This window comes from Mytilus trossulus, chromosome 3, assembly GCF_036588685.1.
Source record: "Mytilus trossulus isolate FHL-02 chromosome 3, PNRI_Mtr1.1.1.hap1, whole genome shotgun sequence".
Classification (NCBI taxonomy): domain Eukaryota; kingdom Metazoa; phylum Mollusca; class Bivalvia; order Mytilida; family Mytilidae; genus Mytilus; species Mytilus trossulus.
The window spans coordinates 69,656,266-69,673,949 of record NC_086375.1 but is presented as its reverse complement, the minus strand read 5'-3'; the positions used below and the strand labels follow the sequence as shown (position 1 = coordinate 69,673,949).

Genomic DNA, 17,684 nt, shown 5'->3' with positions numbered 1-17,684 from the left:
CAACATAGAAAACTAAAGAATTAACAAAACGAACCCCACCAAAAACTAGGGGTGATCTCAGGTGCTCCGGAAGGGTAAGCAGATCCTGCTCCACATGTGGCACCCGTCGTGTTGCTTATGTGATTACAAATCCGGTAAATAGTCTAATTTGGAAGGTCACATTCATGAAAGGGAAGGGGATTGTAGTTACGACGTAAGGAACATATCCGATAATATATGTAAAAAAACATAGTTTGATATGAATTGATTTCTTCGGTATGAAATAAACACAAACCATCTCAAACTCACACTGACTTGCATAAAACTAAGTTAATTATGATGTATTACAGTAAAACCCCATCTAAAATTGATGCAAATGAAACAGCTTGTGCACATATATATTAAATATACATTAAATGTTTAAAATTTTTAAAAATACTATATTTTCAATTTAAAACGTCTGATTTTTTATTTCCTTACCTTTTAAAAGTAGTTTGGTTCGAAATTCGTATTATATGAAATAAATATTTTGTCTTTGTTGTAGATAGTATATGTAGTCTTTGTTGTACGTAGTATGAATGTTATAGATCGATCATTGGCTTTACACAGTATATGACGTATTACAGGTTATCATCAAGGTAAACAGGATGTATGAATTGTTTTTACTTTATCTAAAACCTACCTACAACAATCCCGTTTCATACGTTATGTCATTCTCTGAAAGCTGACAGTAATACATGCTTATGTTTGTCTCAATAAATCTAATCTTAATACTACGACTTCCATCTCGTCTGTTAAGTCCGATTCTGTTGTGAAAAAGCAACTGTTTCTTTGAATACTGTATCTTTAATTTGACCCTATGCTAGAACCCCCGGGATTTTGGAATAACATTTTGGCATCGAGAATCACTGAAGATTCATTAATTGTCAAAATGCGCATCTTGATAATATTCTGATTCCTTACCAGGCTTTGGCTATACTGTTTAGTCCTTTTGTATTCACAGCTTTGGATTTTCAAATATTTTGGCCTCGAACACCTCTGAAGAGACACAGATTGTCGAAATGCATATATAGCTGGTGCAGAAATATTGGTACCTTTTAATGTTATTAAGAGCTCTTATTTCGGAATAATACTCTTAATTGCAAAGCGTTAAGAATAAAACATACAATGATTGATATGTTTTTCTTAAATTCTCCGTTGAGAATACAGTGTCGTCTCTTAAAAAGTTTACCTCTGATGATAAAAAGTAAAATAACAAAAATATCAATCTCAAATTGAGATTCAAAACGGAAGGTCATTTTTTTGAAATGGCAAAATCAAAAGCTCACACACATCAAACGAATGGAAAACAATTGTCATATTCCTGACTTAGCACATGCATGTAGAAAATGGTGGATTTAACCTGGTTTTATAGCTACCTTAATCTGTCACTTGCGTAAAACAATTGAATTCACTATGTTTTGGACCCTTATGAAATGAATCTTATACCTCATTCGTCTATCTATGCATCATAGGCTTTTACATTTTTGAATTTAAGCGTTTCTGTTGAACCATGAACAGTTTGGGGGGAAATTGACACGATATTCGCGCTTAATACATGTTTGAATTTGTGTTGTTATGAAATATTCGACAATTGAATAATGAATGTATAAATCAGTTAGAAAAGCAAGAAGTGTTGATTATTATTTCATACATTCTTCTAGACTATTATACTGTTTTAATTCATTGCACTATTGAATTAAACACTTTTGTTAACCTTGATAATTTGTAGAGTATTAGTTAATTAATCATTCCAAAAACCCCGAAACATCTGAGTGATTTCATGTAATCGGTTTATAGATGCAGTTCCTATTAAACTACCGTCAACTGTCTTTTTTCTCTCTCCTTAAATTAAATTCCGGTAAACATATGCATTCGTATTCGGTTACGTAACTAACGCAAAAACCTAAGAAGATGGTACTGCTTCCGGATTGATTCATACCTTAATATTTTTTGTTAACTTTTCATGCCTTTTCCTTGACTTGCAAATTTTCAAAAAGTTATTTATATCATGATCGAATAAAAATTCAGTTATAATTGTTGTCGGCGAAACTTGTAATAAGTTTTAATTTTCGGTTCAAATATGGCTTATTCCCTTATCTATGAGTAATATGAGTAATTGAGATAACAGGTAGTCGGCCTACAAACATGTTCACTATTTTTTTGGTACTTTTTATTATTTATTTAAAAAAAAAAGCTTGTTATACAATAGATGTTTGCATAAAAAATGACACTTAAATAAAGTAAAAAAACGTTTACAGTTTAATGAATAAAACTGACATAATTTTCTAAGCTTTATAACTTTATACATATTCATGATAAAGAAACAGTTAGGAAATAAACATATAAACATATAATGAAGTCTTTTTAATCTTCCTTTCTCTTTATATTGGACAGTTTATTGCAGATCAAATGCATCCTCGTTGTATTCCCTATTTTCTGTATTTGTGGCGGTGATTTGTTCTATGTTCATCAATCTTTGGAGTTTTTCGTTAATTCTCTGAACTGGTATTCGTTCATAAACCATTCGTTCGCTGCTATTGTGATCCATGGTTCTCCTGGCAACTGTCTTCCCGATTTGGCTGTCAAGAAGTACTTCCAGTAGTCTTGTCTCTAAAGCTAGAAATATATATGTCACATGTCAGAAGTAATGTTGATAATTATAATTCTTTGGTAAAGTCCTGTAGCAAACATTTTCTGCATAATCAGGATGATAATTGGTATGTTTTGCAAATAGGTCGATCGAAAGGGGAATGCATATTTTAAGTTCTAGGTTGTGCGTGCTGGATTGAGCTTACCTTGCAGTAGACAACCTTCATAACAGTTATAACAAGACGGATTGCTACTCTTTCGACATTATTGACGGAATAAACGTTCAAGTACTGACATAAATGCCTTTTCAGACATATAAAAACAAAACAAAAAGACGTTTCTCTATAACGCTGGGTTTTACTATTGGACGATACAAGTTTGTGTTATCATATTTCTTTACCAATTTCAACAATGGAATATGCAAATGTTCAAATATGCAAATTGTCAAGAAGAGGAATAAAATTGAGAATGAAAATGGGGAATGTGTCAAAGAGACAACAACCCAACCATAGAGAAACTATATCAATAACTTGCCTTTCGTGGTGATCAACAATGCGAAAGATGTGAAATGATCATCGATAGAGATTTATACAATCCTCAAGATTAATCACGAATAAGGGCAAACACCTTAAAAAGATTTCTAATTATTTTAGCGTTTACACTAACAGTGAAAAAATGACGATATAAAAACACAGTGCTGATAATTCTAACTTAAGAGGAGCAAGTCCATATTCTAATGGATGAAAGAGTTAACTAGTTTCTAAAGTTATGTAGTAACTCTTCGCCAGTAGAATTGTATAATCATGTAAAAACGTTTAAAAATACTTACAAGATCGTCGATCAAAGCGTTCATCGTCTTCTTCAATTTCATGGGTGTTGACCCATACAGTAATAGACATGATATCGAATTGATAAAAATAAAGTCCACCAATGCTGACTACACCTTTGCCTTTGTGAGAAGGTTTTGCTGACTTGTCACGGTTTTTCATTATTGCATTAAAAATGGCTGGTACTAACTTTTCGTCGTATCTTCCCGTGAAGTAAAGGTAGAAATCGACAGTTGTCTCCAATATAAGACTATTAAAAGTTTTCCTAAAATATGCAGATAACAAGTACATTTAATTGGATGTATGCTATAAGAGCTAGGTTGAAATAGATTGTTTATAACCTCAACCAACAATTATCATTTTCAACCAATCAAAACTGGACATGTATATATTGGTTTTGCCGTTGAAATGGTTTTACACTTGTAATTTAGGGGCCCTTTATAGCTTGTTGTTCGGTTTGAGCCAAGGCTCCGTGTTGAAGGCCGTTGATTGACCTATAATGGTTACTTTTTTTAGAGTTGTTATTTGGATGGAGAGTTGTCGCATTAGCACTCACACCACATCTTCCTATATCTATATATATATATATATGAAAGAACTAACAAAATAAATAAAACCAGTTATTGTGCATAGTCATTTTTTTTTTTTACAATTCTACAAATGTTCAAAAGAAGCATTTGGTTCTTAAGTTACCACTTTTATGCCACAACCATAAATAACGTAGTAAGAATATTTTTTTTATAATTATTATTTTCCTTCGAGTTTGTCACTTGAAGCACATGCTATTATCAATGTTGAATGCCTCTCGTTTGATGTTAGGTAATCAAAAGTACTAACTCTCTTGAGCATATACATCTCATATTTTTTAGCGTGAAATTACAGAAACATTTCAGTTTTGAAGTAAAATAAACCACAAGTAGTCTAGATCATCTTGCATTTTTAAAATTCAAATTTAAGGGAATGAAGATTAAAATAAAAAAGATACTCATTACTGACATCTACTGCAATTTCACAAACAGTACTGTACATTTGGTTTTTTTTTTGTATAAACATGCCAGAGAATTTTTCTAATTTTAGCAAATTTGTCTATAATAATAGCAAGCTTACACGTGGAATTTCTCGACTTCACACTTCTCAAACTTCAAAGGTTCGGAGCCAGAAACAATGACAGGAAGATCTCCATGGAACACTTTTTCGAGCTGTAAAAAAAGTGTAATCAATTTTAAATTATATATTTTGTTGTGTGTTATGCTTACTCCACGTGTCTGTCCGACAACACGCATATCAATCACTCAAGTTATCTAAAGACTTCCATGTGAGGGGACAGGAATACTCTTAATGTCCTTTTAGCAAAGAGCCGACTATTCTTCTTTATAACAATGAGATGGACAAAAAAATAATAATACTGCTTGCAACTGATATCTTTTTATGATCATGTTGACCAAGAACTTTTCGTAAACTTTAATTCTTTATCATAGTTTACTTAAGTTATGAGAACAAAGGCTTCAATTGTCTATTTTTTTCATAAATAAGGGGAAAAAAAGGACGATTTGTACAAAGTCAACCAAACTGTTTGTGTTTGAAAGCTAGTCTCGAAAAGAAATATTGTGCCAATTATACCTTTCTAAACAAATATCACAGAATCATACATTAACTTCAGCTTTTGTGTTTGTGGTTTATTGTTTAGAAACAAAACCAGGATTTTTTTCAGAAGTATTTTTTTCTGGTAATTTTCCTCTGGATAGCTAAAAAGTTAACTTAACCGTTAGTTCTGATACATAATTTGTTTAATCTTTCTCTTTACATCTATCTAATTAATTAAATCATTTCTGTCAGGTACAAGTGAACTGGGACTCTCGATTTCATCAACACATAAAGTACGCAACGAGAGTAATCCATAATGAATCATTGCGCATTATATTGTTGTATTCCGATGGCATACTTCCGTATCCGTTCACATTGAATACAGGCATCAGTGACCAGTCTGTTTTGACCTATAATTGTTCACTTTTTACATGCAAGCACATTGTTAGTGGATGATTGGGAGTTGTCTCATTTACACTCTTACCACATCTTCTTCTTTCTATAAAGAGGCTATAATTATCATTTTCGTATATTAAATGGCAACTACTGATGATATGAAATTAACAGTCATACACAACAGACATAGGAGAAAAAGATCGAATAAAAGTAATCGTGTTATACAGATTAAATCAGATGAAACGAGTCATAAATGCATGAATTTTGGTTATCGGCGTTTTTCTAGCAATATTTATTCATGTAGCAACATATGGTTCGATAAGGTCTCAATTACCCATTTGTAAGACGAACCGTTATGTACACACATTTTTCCGGTACGTCTAAACACTGCTAAGGACTCCTTAGTGCACTAAGGACTATACAATGCCACTAAGGACTAGAAGGACTACTGTTATACGTATTATTTTTGCATATTCTGTTAAAGGTTGATATTTAATGCATAAATTTCAAATTTTATAGAAAAATAATCATAAATAAAAAAGATATTCAACATTTTCTAGGCACGTGCCCATTTTTCTTTGATATACCGAAAATCAATGAACCGATTGACACGTGCCAAATAATATAACAACTGATTAAACAATCATATATTCTTTAATTTAAGAAATTGACAATTGTATCGAAAAGATTAATACTTGATTATCATAATAAAATGTGTTGTTCTTATTTAAAAGTTAAAATGATTAAAAGGACAAATAATTTTGCTTTTGTTTCATTTATTTCCCGACATAGTTATTTGCCATAGGTTTTAATGTTGATGTGCGCCAACTAATAAGTAAGAGTGTGGTCAGCTTGGTAAAATGTTTATGTAAGAGACATGAAGACAAAATGAATATATATATTTATAACTTTTTTGTTTTTATTCTAATTCCGACAAAGATGCGTTACGAGTGGCTTCACTAAAACATGAGTAAATTCCGAAAAAAAAACCCTATAAATCACGATTTTTATTTGTCCACTTTCTATTACTGCTTTTTACGTACTAGTACGAAAAACGATTGAATTGATAAAAAATCATGTGGCGTTCTTGTGATTTATCAAAACCACTAGTTTTCAACCAGTTTGATATCAGTTTACAAAGGCGGTACTTATTAATTTGAAATTGTTTGACATTTGTTTTTTCTTCTTCTAAAAGTAAAAGAAGTTTAAAATAATCATTTAACGAATTTTAGTCAGATTAGGTTTTATTTCTAATATATGAAAGAGAAATGTTTTTCAAAATGTTCCACAGTGTTTAGTACATTATTTACGAATAATTTCCTGCATTTGTTAATTTAAAGTTAAAGATATAATGTTGAGAGTGCTTTGTAAAAATTACTCACTGTTGAAGGCCGTATGGGTAACTTAAAGTTATTAATTTCTGTGTCATTTTGTCTCTTGTGAATAGTTGTCTCATCACCAACCCTACCACATCATTTTTTATATTGGTTGCAAAAATTTATTATCGTATTGAACTCGTTTTTGTCCAGAAATATATTGCTCAAACGTGTTCTTCATATGATACTAATAAAATTTGAAAATGAACCATAGCATACGCACAAAAACATGATTTCTGTCTAAATCCGTCTGTTTACTTGTAGCTTGCATTAAATAAGTTTGGTTACATGTAGTAAATATATTTTATCAGATGGATTTTTTTTGTCCCCAAATACATTGCTCAAACGTCTTCATATGTAAATTAAAAAAAAGGATAAAATTTTGAAAAAGTACCATAGCAAACGCACAAGGGTGGTTGCATGTAGTAAAAAGTTTATTATCTTATTGATTACTTGTTGTCCAGTAATACATTGCTTAACGTCTCCATATAAGAAAATAAATTTTGAAAAGTGCACCACAAGAAACAAAATAATGTGTTTCGGCTCCATACCTGTTCGAACGCATGTCCGTCGTCGACCGTATTCTGTCATTTATTAATATATGAACATCAAATTAAAAAAACCTTCAATACACTTGAGAAAAAATACTTCTTCATTCTGAAAAAAACACATTAATAGTATTTCAACAACAATTCATTTTTTTACCAATCTTGTCCATTAAACACAACAAATACAATGATTCCCGTGTAATCAGTTATGTAATATGACACGTGTCAAACGGTTCATTGATTTTCGGCACATCAAAGAAATACGGGCACGTGTCTAAATAATGTTGAATATCTTATTCATCTATGATTATTTTTCTACAAAAATTGAAATTTATGCATTAAATATCATTCTCTACCATAATATGAAAAGAAATTGCATGTAACAGCACCCCATCTAGTCCTTAGTGGCATATTACAAGTCCTTAGTGCACTAAGGACTCCTTAGCAGTGTTTAGACGCACCCACATTTTTCTCCCTGCTTTTTCTATAGACTCAATCATTTTACCTAGTTGTTATTTATGTGGTTACCTTAATTTTAATTTCTTGGAATACACAATACTATAAACATGTGTTTTGTGAATGATCTATGCATGATACCCAAATAAATAGGATATACAGAAGTAGCTACATCCGGCTGTTACACAAGTTCCTCCATTTAAACAAGGTGAACTGACGCATGCATCTTCTATAATAAATCAATGCATTATAAACGATTTAATATGATACATGTAGTACTAAAAAATGAATATGTTTTTTTTTTACTTACCTTTGAACAAAATTGGCTTGCTTTTCTTTGAAAATCGTCACTTGATTTGTCATTCAATTTTTCGGAGAAGTCTTCGAGGACATCAGAAAGATGAAGTTGAATTTTAACTTCGGTATCAACATGGGCAACTAAAATAAAATAAAAAGCTATATGCTTGGAATCCCTACGATACGATGACAGCAAGTAATAGTCTTTGTAGACTTTTGATTTTGTAAAGTATGGATATTTACATGCAGAGTACGATGTCTGTAAAAGGCACACTAAATGTTGCAGATGGCTTTGATTTTTACTAATTCAATGCTAATTCAATACTTCCGAACAACTTTTTAAAGTTACGTGGATTTGTATGACTTCTCTATTTAGACATTTATGATGAGGTAACTTTACTTTTAGTTCCGTAAAGCTTCTTTTATAACACTTAAAAATCTAAATTTTATTAAATGTCAGTGTTACTAAAAAAAAAAGGCATTGGTAATCTTGTCCTTTACAGCAGTTGGAATAAGGTATTAGATAGGACGGGGGATGGCAAATCGTAAAATTAAAAACAAAACTCAGTAAAGAAACCTCCACCGTTAAAACTTATATACGACAATCCGTTTGCATGTATGAAGATATCTACAGGGACAGCATGCCCAAATAACATCTTTAGGCTATGAAATAATTCAGGAAAGGTTTTAAGTTATTTATTGGAACGAACCCTGACTTTCTAATTTACCAGTTATGCATGAAACCAACTCTCAAAAACTACGAAGTAACAACAGACACGAGAATAGCGATCGTGTTGGTAAACAAACGAACTGTTAGAAGGGATTGAAGGTAAACACTCTCCTTAAAAGGGAAAACTTTAACCTACGATATCTTCATCGTCATTTTTGAAGAGAAGATACTAAATGATAATTCGAAGTGCTATAATTACTTATTATACATCCTTTAATTGTATGAAGAGAACTATTGAAAAGGACAGACATGCTAGTAATTAGCAGTTACTAGAAGCCGAGATGACACAATTGTAAGCTGAAATTCATATCATATACAGGTACCTATAATAAATATTCTCTTCGCGTCTTAATTTTGGAATAACAAAGTTTTGTCCTGCAAAATTTTACTGCTTTTTTACGACAGATTCTTATAATCATATCTACGGAAAATACAACTGTAACAGCTAATCGTCTAATCTAATTCATAGTGGAACACAACTGATTTGTGCCATTAAAACAATTATTCGTTTTGAAATGCATTTTCCTTTCACGATATATTTATATAATTATTTTTAAAAGGCTTGGCTTAGGGTATCGGTATATCTAAAAATTGCAAACAACGTTCTACCTAAAAGCTGGTATCCACTCTGTACGCGTTGGAATTTTTTAACAAAAAGGAATGTAGTTTTCAAAGTGAGCAGTAATATTATGGTTTCCTTATTCAGAAATAAATTTGAAGGATGCATACTAGAACATATTATTTATACAATGTCTGACAAAAATCAGATTTTTAAATGATTTCTATTTTAAATGACTTACCAACATGTTTCCTTTTGTCAACGGTTGCCTCAGCAAATATTGCTAATGTCAGTAGAACATATAACTTGTACATTCTGTTTGACTTTCCAAAAATCTGTATAAAATCAGAATTGCAGAATTCAACAAAATGAACTTATTTAATTGTCCTCTTATCCCAGGATATACTAGTATTTTGCTTTATGTTAAACAATTCTCACCTGTATAAACAGTGCCGTAATACTTATGTAAATATCAGATGTACCTTTATATTTATAAGCATTGTGCATAAATTTGATCATATCGCATCTTAATACATGAATCAGTTATCAATCTATAAGATATCGTAAAACTTGTCACGATAGGCTTGACCAAAGTTTGAAACAGCCATAGGGCAATGGATTGTAACTGCATCTGTTTTCAGACCTTTATTGTGAATAAGAGATGTTGTCGTGTTTAAATGACGCCTGTTTTGCGTATTTGTTTATATTTTTTGGGGAAGTGGTTTTTGCTTATATCCCATATTGTCATATTATCATCTTATCTTGCAACAGTTGCCTTAAACAAAATATGTTTAGATATTTACTAAGCGTATATTACAGTACTTGCGGGTAAAATTGTACACGACTGGCCTTCAAATATAAGACAATAACATCACGTAAATCATAATAAGACAAAACCTTTATGAACTTGGATTTTCAAATTAAATGAAGTTAAGTAGGAATCTTCTATTTATCTTTTTTTTTAATTCTGTTGATATATATTATTGGCAATCATACCACATCTACTTTTGTATATCTATACATGCATGAAAACGAAAGTCTTTAACTTTGGCGTCCTTAGATCCGCCATCGACACTGATTTCTCAATCAGACTGATATGAAATATCCACTGAAATGACACCAATATAACATAGAAGGTATGGTATGAGTGTCAATGAGACAACTATCTGATCCAAGTAACAATTTGTGAAAGCACCATTATTATAGGTCAAAGAAGGTCTTCAACACGGAGCTATTTTTTTTAATGAGGCTCTGTAGTAAAATTAATTTTAAAGAAATTAGAAAAATATTGAAATACTATGGATAAGAAATATTATCCCTAGCTTTGTACACTGAACGGAGTAGACTGACAATTCTGAATACAAATATATTTACTGTAACTCATAAAAAGTCTCTTACAACAACTATGTAAGTTACAACAATACAATTTATCAACTGTTACAGATTGTAGGAATGCATATGGACACCAACTGAGCCGCTTTAATAGCAGACTTGTTCTTGTACAGTTATGAATCCTAGTAGATGGACAATAAAGGCAACAGTAGTATACCGATGTTCAAAACTCATAAATCGATAGACAAAAACAAATCCGGGTCATAAACCCAAACCGAGGAAAACGCATTAAATACAAGAAAATGACGACACAACATTAAAATGTAACACACACACTCGTTAAGGACCCGTCTAAATCACAATAGGTTGATAAATTAAACAATTATACTTACCGTTATTTTGATGATATTTATACGTTAACTCGTCAAGAATTCTGTGAATGTCAATATTCATCTAAAAGAACTTTTTCATTTTTTACAGAGATGTTGGTTACCGATTCCGATAATTAAAAAACGAGTCGGGTAAACAAATCGTACCACTAAATAAACTATTCTAAAATATTACCAATTCAAAACAGTTACTGGAACTCTGTATAATTATGCAGACGACAATACTTTATCTTACTGTAGTCCTGATTATGATGTTTTGATTTTTTACTTTTGAATCTGAATCACTCAAACTTATTGAGTGGTTCAAAATAAATAAAATGCAGACAAACCCTGACAAATTTCAGGTCTTAGCAGTAAAATCCATATAGTAATATACGTATCCAAAATGCTGATCTTTCCTGTGATTCAACTGTAAAATTTCTTGGTATTGACATAGATTGTCAGCTAATTTTGTTTTATTCATATTGGTAAAATATGCATGAAATATGCATGAAAATATGCATATTACTTTGAATGGTTTTACACTAGTAATTTAGGGGCCCTTTATAGCTTGTTGTTCGGTGTGAGCCAAGGCTCCGTGTTGAAGGCCGTACTTTAACCTATAATGGTTTAATTTTTAAATTGTTATTTGGATGGAGAGTTGTCTCATTGGCACTCACACCACATCTTCCTATATCTATGAAGACATCTCAGCAGCTAAATATTTTGAAATGTTTGGGAGCCTATTTGAACAAGCTAAGTAAACTTACTATTTTTCATACATTTATTTTGTCAAATTTTAAATTCTGCCCTTTGGCGTGACATTTTTGTACCGAGAAAAATAATAAAAGTTAAGGAAAAGTGCAAGAAAGAGCACTAACGTTTGTGTACGAAGACCATTCAAGCTCATATCAACAGCCGCTTGAAAAGGCTAAGATGTCAACACTGCATATTAAAAGACAAAGATCAATGGCTATTGAAACTTTTAATATAGTCAATAAATTAGCACCTGTCTGTTATTTTAATATGACGTCCTTGTTACGCTTTGTAAACAAAGCCGTGTTCTAATGAGCACAAAATATGTTTGACACATGCGCACGAACTTACTGTGTATATTTACGTTATTTTCATCGTTATCCTTTAAAATATATAAATTTAAGCAGCTAGCATAAACTTTTATTATATATTTTTATAAAACAACATATATTTACCCTGCTCCTAGTTTTTTAACTTATCAAATATGAAATGTAATGCACAGACTCCTCGGGGAGAAAACGGGAGAAGCCAAACATTTTTACGGTATTTTCGTACGCTTCGACCTATAAAAATACTGTATTTGTCCTATTAGAATCGAAATAATTCCTTCGTGTCATGCTCTATGCTCATTTTAACATGGGTAGGCATTATATTTGACCACATTTTACACCTCGCTAACGCTCAGTGTAAAATATCGACAAATAAAATGCCTACCAATGTTAAAATGAGCATAGAGCATGACACAAAGGAATTATTTCTTAAACATGATTTATTAAATGTAAAAGATTGTAATTTTCTTTCAGATATACTAATATTCTGGATATACCACATGTAAAAACTACACAGTTTTGTAAGGAAAGTTTTAAATTTGCAGCTGCAACGCTTTGTGACAGCCTACCTAACCATTTCAGGACTGAAAACAGTTTTTTTCTCAATTTAAGAGCCTTATACAGTCCTGGAATGTTTCAAAATGTTGTTGTTCTGCATGTAGATAAGCTTTTTCACATTTTAGAAGTTGCTCTTATATGCTAGTATGCTTTAAATGTTTGCATGTGTGCAATTATCTTTATTTGTGCTTAATTTTAGTTGTGCTTTAGTTTTAGTTGTGATTCTGCTTTGATTTGTTGAGATATGTATTTCAGTAGTGCTTTCTATTATTTCAATATGTCTGTGCTGTTATATATCTTTTCTGCATGTTACGTGTTTTAATGTTGTATTTATGTTGTTTTATATGCAGTAAAAATCTCTTAAGAGCTTATGTTTGTATTGTTTTATGTAAACCGAATCATAATAAAACTTTCATTTCTGTACTTTTTATACTGGGGATGTATGAGTACCTGTCGACGTCTACTCAGTGTTTTTGTTTGATGTATTTCTATTTGTATCAATATATTAAGTGAAACCTCTTCCAACTGATTTTTATAGTTTGTTCTTATGTTGTACTGTTAAACAACTGTCCCAAGTCATGAAATGGATGGCATCTTTAAACAAGTCTAGCCCCGCAAAATTGTGTGAGTGCATGTCGCAATTCAGGAGCCTGAAATTAAGTGTTTGTCGTTTGTTGCTGTGTTACATATAATATAATATAATATAATATAATATACATAATAATAATCTACCAACAACCTTCCAGATAAAACAGTCGGCAAATCATTAGTTAGACTTTTTGCTGATGACTGCGTCCTGTACAGGGCAATAAAAAACACAGACACAACCTACGGTACTCCAGGAAGATTTTGATACCCTACTAGCAAACAAGAATGATTGCCATTCGGAACTCCATCCCAACAAATGCCACGTCATACACATTTCCAACCAGAGTAAACTTATTAAACAACTAAATGACATCATTAGAGGAAGTTGAAACCACAAAATATATGGTAGCAAGCGTCCACCACAAACTGAAGTTGCTACCATGATAGACCAAGTAATGAAAAGGTCTCACCAGAGCTCATTTGCAGAGAAATTTATATCCTGATAGTTCACGAAAGACCATTGAGCTATACTACAACCCTTTGCATAAATCCAACAGCAGCAACCTTAAGAGGACACAACCAAATATGTTCTGTTCCATTTGCAAGAACGCAGCTATACCAGCACTTAATGCTCCCAGGCACAATCAGGTTATGGAACAGAATGTCATCAGCTACTTAAGCATGGATTTCAATTGACACCTTCATGTGTAAGTTGCAGACGATTGTTGTTCTGAACTGTTTGCGTGATTTTGATTGCTTATATTATGTTTAACTGTACTATAAATATTGGCTTGTTCCACGCATCAGATGGAAAATACACAAAATATTGGACTGAACTGCAAACGGAAGAAGGAGAAGAATTTGTGCTTGGTTGAATAAATTGTAAAATTTGTAATGGATATTCAGGACGGAAATAAGCAATCAATAACAATCAAACTGGATTGAATTAAGGGGAACAAGTATATACAAAATAAAAAATTCATACGTAAATTAAAAAGTTGGAATTCCACAAAACAGACTAAATCGAACATTTAAAGAACTGTTGATATATTCCTAACTTTGTGCAGGCGTTTTTTGAATAACATGGGTGGGGTAGGGGGTGGAAGAAACTGGTTTAATAGCTAGCTGAACGTCTAACTTGTATGACAGTTGTTTATAGTTCCGTTATATTGCCAAATTGAGTCTGCAACCCAAACAGACATTTTAGTCATACTTATATAATTAGTACTAAGGATCTTCTTATCCCCGGTATAGATTACCTATCCGCATTTGATACAACTTTTTGAAATTTAAGGTCCCCAATGCGCTTCAATTATAAGCCTTATATATTTTACAACTATAAAGGGTAATAGGATCCTACAAACCATAACTGTAAACATTAATTACAGACATACAAGACAACTGACTAAAAATTTCAAACAAACCTACACCTAAATTTAAACCCAATTAAAGTTGTTGTAGTTTATAGTAAATTAGACATAGACTTAAGAAACATGTTTTTTCAGTAGTTGATAGAACATATTGTATATAGGTATACATTTTTTCAATAAAATACAAATTAATACAATTTGAAAGGTAAACAAAATCGAAACAACACAAAAAATACTGTGAAATTATGATTGCGACTGAAAAAGGAAGGTATTTTTTTTGTTTTGGATAGCGGTCGAAAGTTCTTTCTGAACAAAACCCGTACCGACCACTTATGAAACTGAAATGTTACAACTTGAAGGTTTATGTACATACAAAGGGATACATTACTTTCTGAAACTTTGAAAGTTGATTGTTCCAGCTGTTTATACCGGCGTCATACATCAGCGTGTAGCTACGACGTACGCCGGGCGTGTTAAAAAATCATGTACATGTACGCTGCCAATACGCTAGTAATTTTGGATGCATGCAACCTGTCAATCATATCTGTAACGTGTGCACAACGAGCTTTGAGCGTGTATTAGCCGTACGAGGAGCGTACCTAAGCGTTTATCGGGGGTTCAACAATCGTATGGTTGCGTATGCCTGTCGTTTGTCTAACGTAGATGGAATGCACGCTACGAAAGAAAAAAAGTTTCTTGAACGTATTTGAGACGCGTCAAGGTCGTATCTTTAAACGTTCTGTTATGAGGTGTTAGTTATGCCGGCGTCACACATTGGCGTATAGACCGGTGTGCACCAAACATTCAGAGAAAATTGACAAAGTCGGTATACGCTAGTTGTACGCCAGAGGAACGCTAAGCAATTATTAAACGCGCGCTGCATAAGTTTGAAGTACGCCGAAATACCAAGGTATACGCTTGTTGAACGCTAAAACAGCATAAAAAAATTCATCCAGCTCAAGTGTGTGCCTAGCGTTTACCTGTACGCTACACGAACGTTATAAAATTGAGAATGGAAATGGAGAATGTGTCAAAGAGACAACAACCCGACCAAATAAAAAAACAACAGCAGAAGGTCACCAACAGGTCTTCAATGTAGCGAGGAATTCCCGCACCCGGAGGCGTCTTTCATACGCTACAAGCGCGTTAAGCGCGCTACAGATAAGTTTGAGACACGTTCGACATCGTTCGACTTTAACTTATAAGGGAGTGTTTGTAACAAACACCTCATAATAGAACGTCCAAGATTAGACCGGGACACGTCTCAAATACGTTTCAGGAACTTTTTTCCTTCGTAGCGTGCATTCCATCTACGTTAGACAAACGGCAGGCATACGCAATCATACGTTTCTTGAACGCCAGATAGACGCTTAGGTACGCTCCTCGTACGACCAACACCCGCTTAAAGCTTGTGTGCACACGTTACAGATATGATTGAAAGGTTGAATGCATCCAAAATTACTAGCGTATTGGCACCGTACATGATTTTTTAACACGCCCGGCGTACGTTGGAGCTATACACTGATGTATGACGCTGGTATTACAAACACATCCGCATACGTTTTGGTGTCAGACCACCAATTAAAAATCCCTATCTGTTCAACCAAATTTTGCAATTTTCACAGCTTTCTAAATATTTTACCTTAAGTTTAACTTCAAAGAAACCAGGTATATCCTGAATTGTACATGTATCAGCATTCTACATGCCAATTTTCACCATACCTTTAAAGCCTTCTAACAAATTAACTGACCATCAAACAGAGATACTCAAAAAAACAAACCTGGTTTTCTGAAAATCTAAAATTAGTATACTATGGAGCGCATTAATCCTCAATTTTTAATGCAAACTCATAGATTTTGGCTCAAAATGGTCTAGATATATGTCTCTTTCACCAAAAGTTTCATTTCTGCATATTTGTTGGTAAGTTTAAGTAAACTAGTACATTAAAAGCACTATTTTGTGTCAGAGTAGGGTTACTTTTACATACGTTCTAAATTGGAGGGAGTAATTGGTGGTCTGACACCTAAAAGTTCAAGACGAACGATCTCGAAGCGTATACAACGTGTCCTTGTCCCTGTAGCGTGTGTATAACGTGCATGTAGCGTTGATTTGTGTTCATTTATACTGATTTTAATCCTTTGTCAGGTGATTCAAATGGTCAATTGATATTAAAAGCAGTCTGCAAAACTATAATGAATATAAATATGTGGTATTTTTATTTAAAGTCGCGATAAAAAAAAAAACATTGGTTATACCATGTGGCATTACCTAAGGTAATGAATCAATATAACATTCTTGAAATTCAGAAGATTTTGCTTTTTACAAAATTATTTTGGTCGAATATACCTCCAAGACAGCCTACCGGTTATAATATAAATAGCATTATTTTATAACTTCAATTCATTTGAGTTGTCTCCTTTACACCAGATATATGTAAGCCGCTATGAACTGTGATGTACACAATACATTATTATAATCAAGCGACAGGCGCATTTAGTGGTCTTATAAAAAAAGAAGATGTGGTAACATCTCTCCACAAGAGACCAAATGACACAGAAATTATCAACCATACCGTACGGCCTTCAACAATAAACAAGTCCATACTGCATTGTCAGCTATAAAAAGAAAACTATAAGCTTAATTTAGGAACAAAACAGTGAATGAAAAAAAATATGTAACACATCAACAAACGACAACCAGTGAATTATAGGCTCCTGACTTGGGACAGACACAAACACACATACTGTTGTTGGGTTAAACATATTAGCGGGATCCCAACCCTACCATACCGCTAACCTGGGACAGTGGTGTAACAGTATAACATAAGATCGAACTAAAAAAAATCAGTTGAAAAGCCCGAACTCATCAGATGAATACAAACAGAATAACATATATAACAAAAACACACAGTGGACGTGGCCGGGTACTTGTATATCCCCAAAACACGAAGTACGAATCTGAGAGTACCCGCAGTTATTGACAGCTAGTTTAAGGCTACT

General features: G+C 32.7%; 2 protein-coding genes across 2 annotated transcripts in view; both read right to left on the bottom strand.

Annotated features, from left to right (window-relative positions):
* Positions 1-631, bottom strand: part of LOC134709676 (transcobalamin-2-like) — a 35,143-nt gene extending 34,512 nt beyond the window's left edge. Inside the window, exon 1 of the mRNA XM_063569823.1 lies at positions 460-631. The gene's annotated coding sequence lies outside the window, so the exon portion shown is untranslated. The remainder of the gene's footprint in view (positions 1-459) is intronic.
* Positions 632-2,270: 1,639 nt separating this feature from the next.
* Positions 2,271-9,895, bottom strand: LOC134709674 (uncharacterized). The gene is made up of 5 exons (XM_063569822.1): positions 9,625-9,895; positions 8,108-8,235; positions 4,545-4,636; positions 3,440-3,702; positions 2,271-2,637 (listed from the first exon to the last, which is right to left on the bottom strand). The coding sequence occupies exons 1-5, from the start codon at positions 9,695-9,697 to the stop codon at positions 2,417-2,419; spliced, it is 777 nt and encodes a 258-aa protein (XP_063425892.1). The 5' UTR covers positions 9,698-9,895; the 3' UTR covers positions 2,271-2,416.
* Between the last annotated feature and the right edge of the window lie 7,789 nt (positions 9,896-17,684).

Bases quoted from the DNA above. Each gene is read 5' to 3' on its own strand.
- LOC134709674 (XM_063569822.1), bottom strand. From the start codon at position 9,697: ATGTACAAGTTATATGTTCTACTGACATTAGCAATATTTGCTGAGGCA. The intron at 4,637-8,107 runs GTAAGTAAAAAA...CTTTTTTTACAG, and splicing joins CAAGCCAATTTTGTTCAAAG to CTCGAAAAAGTGTTCCATGG. The intron at 2,638-3,439 runs GTAAGTATTTTT...ATATATTTCTAG, and splicing joins ACGCTTTGATCGACGATCTT to CTTTAGAGACAAGACTACTG.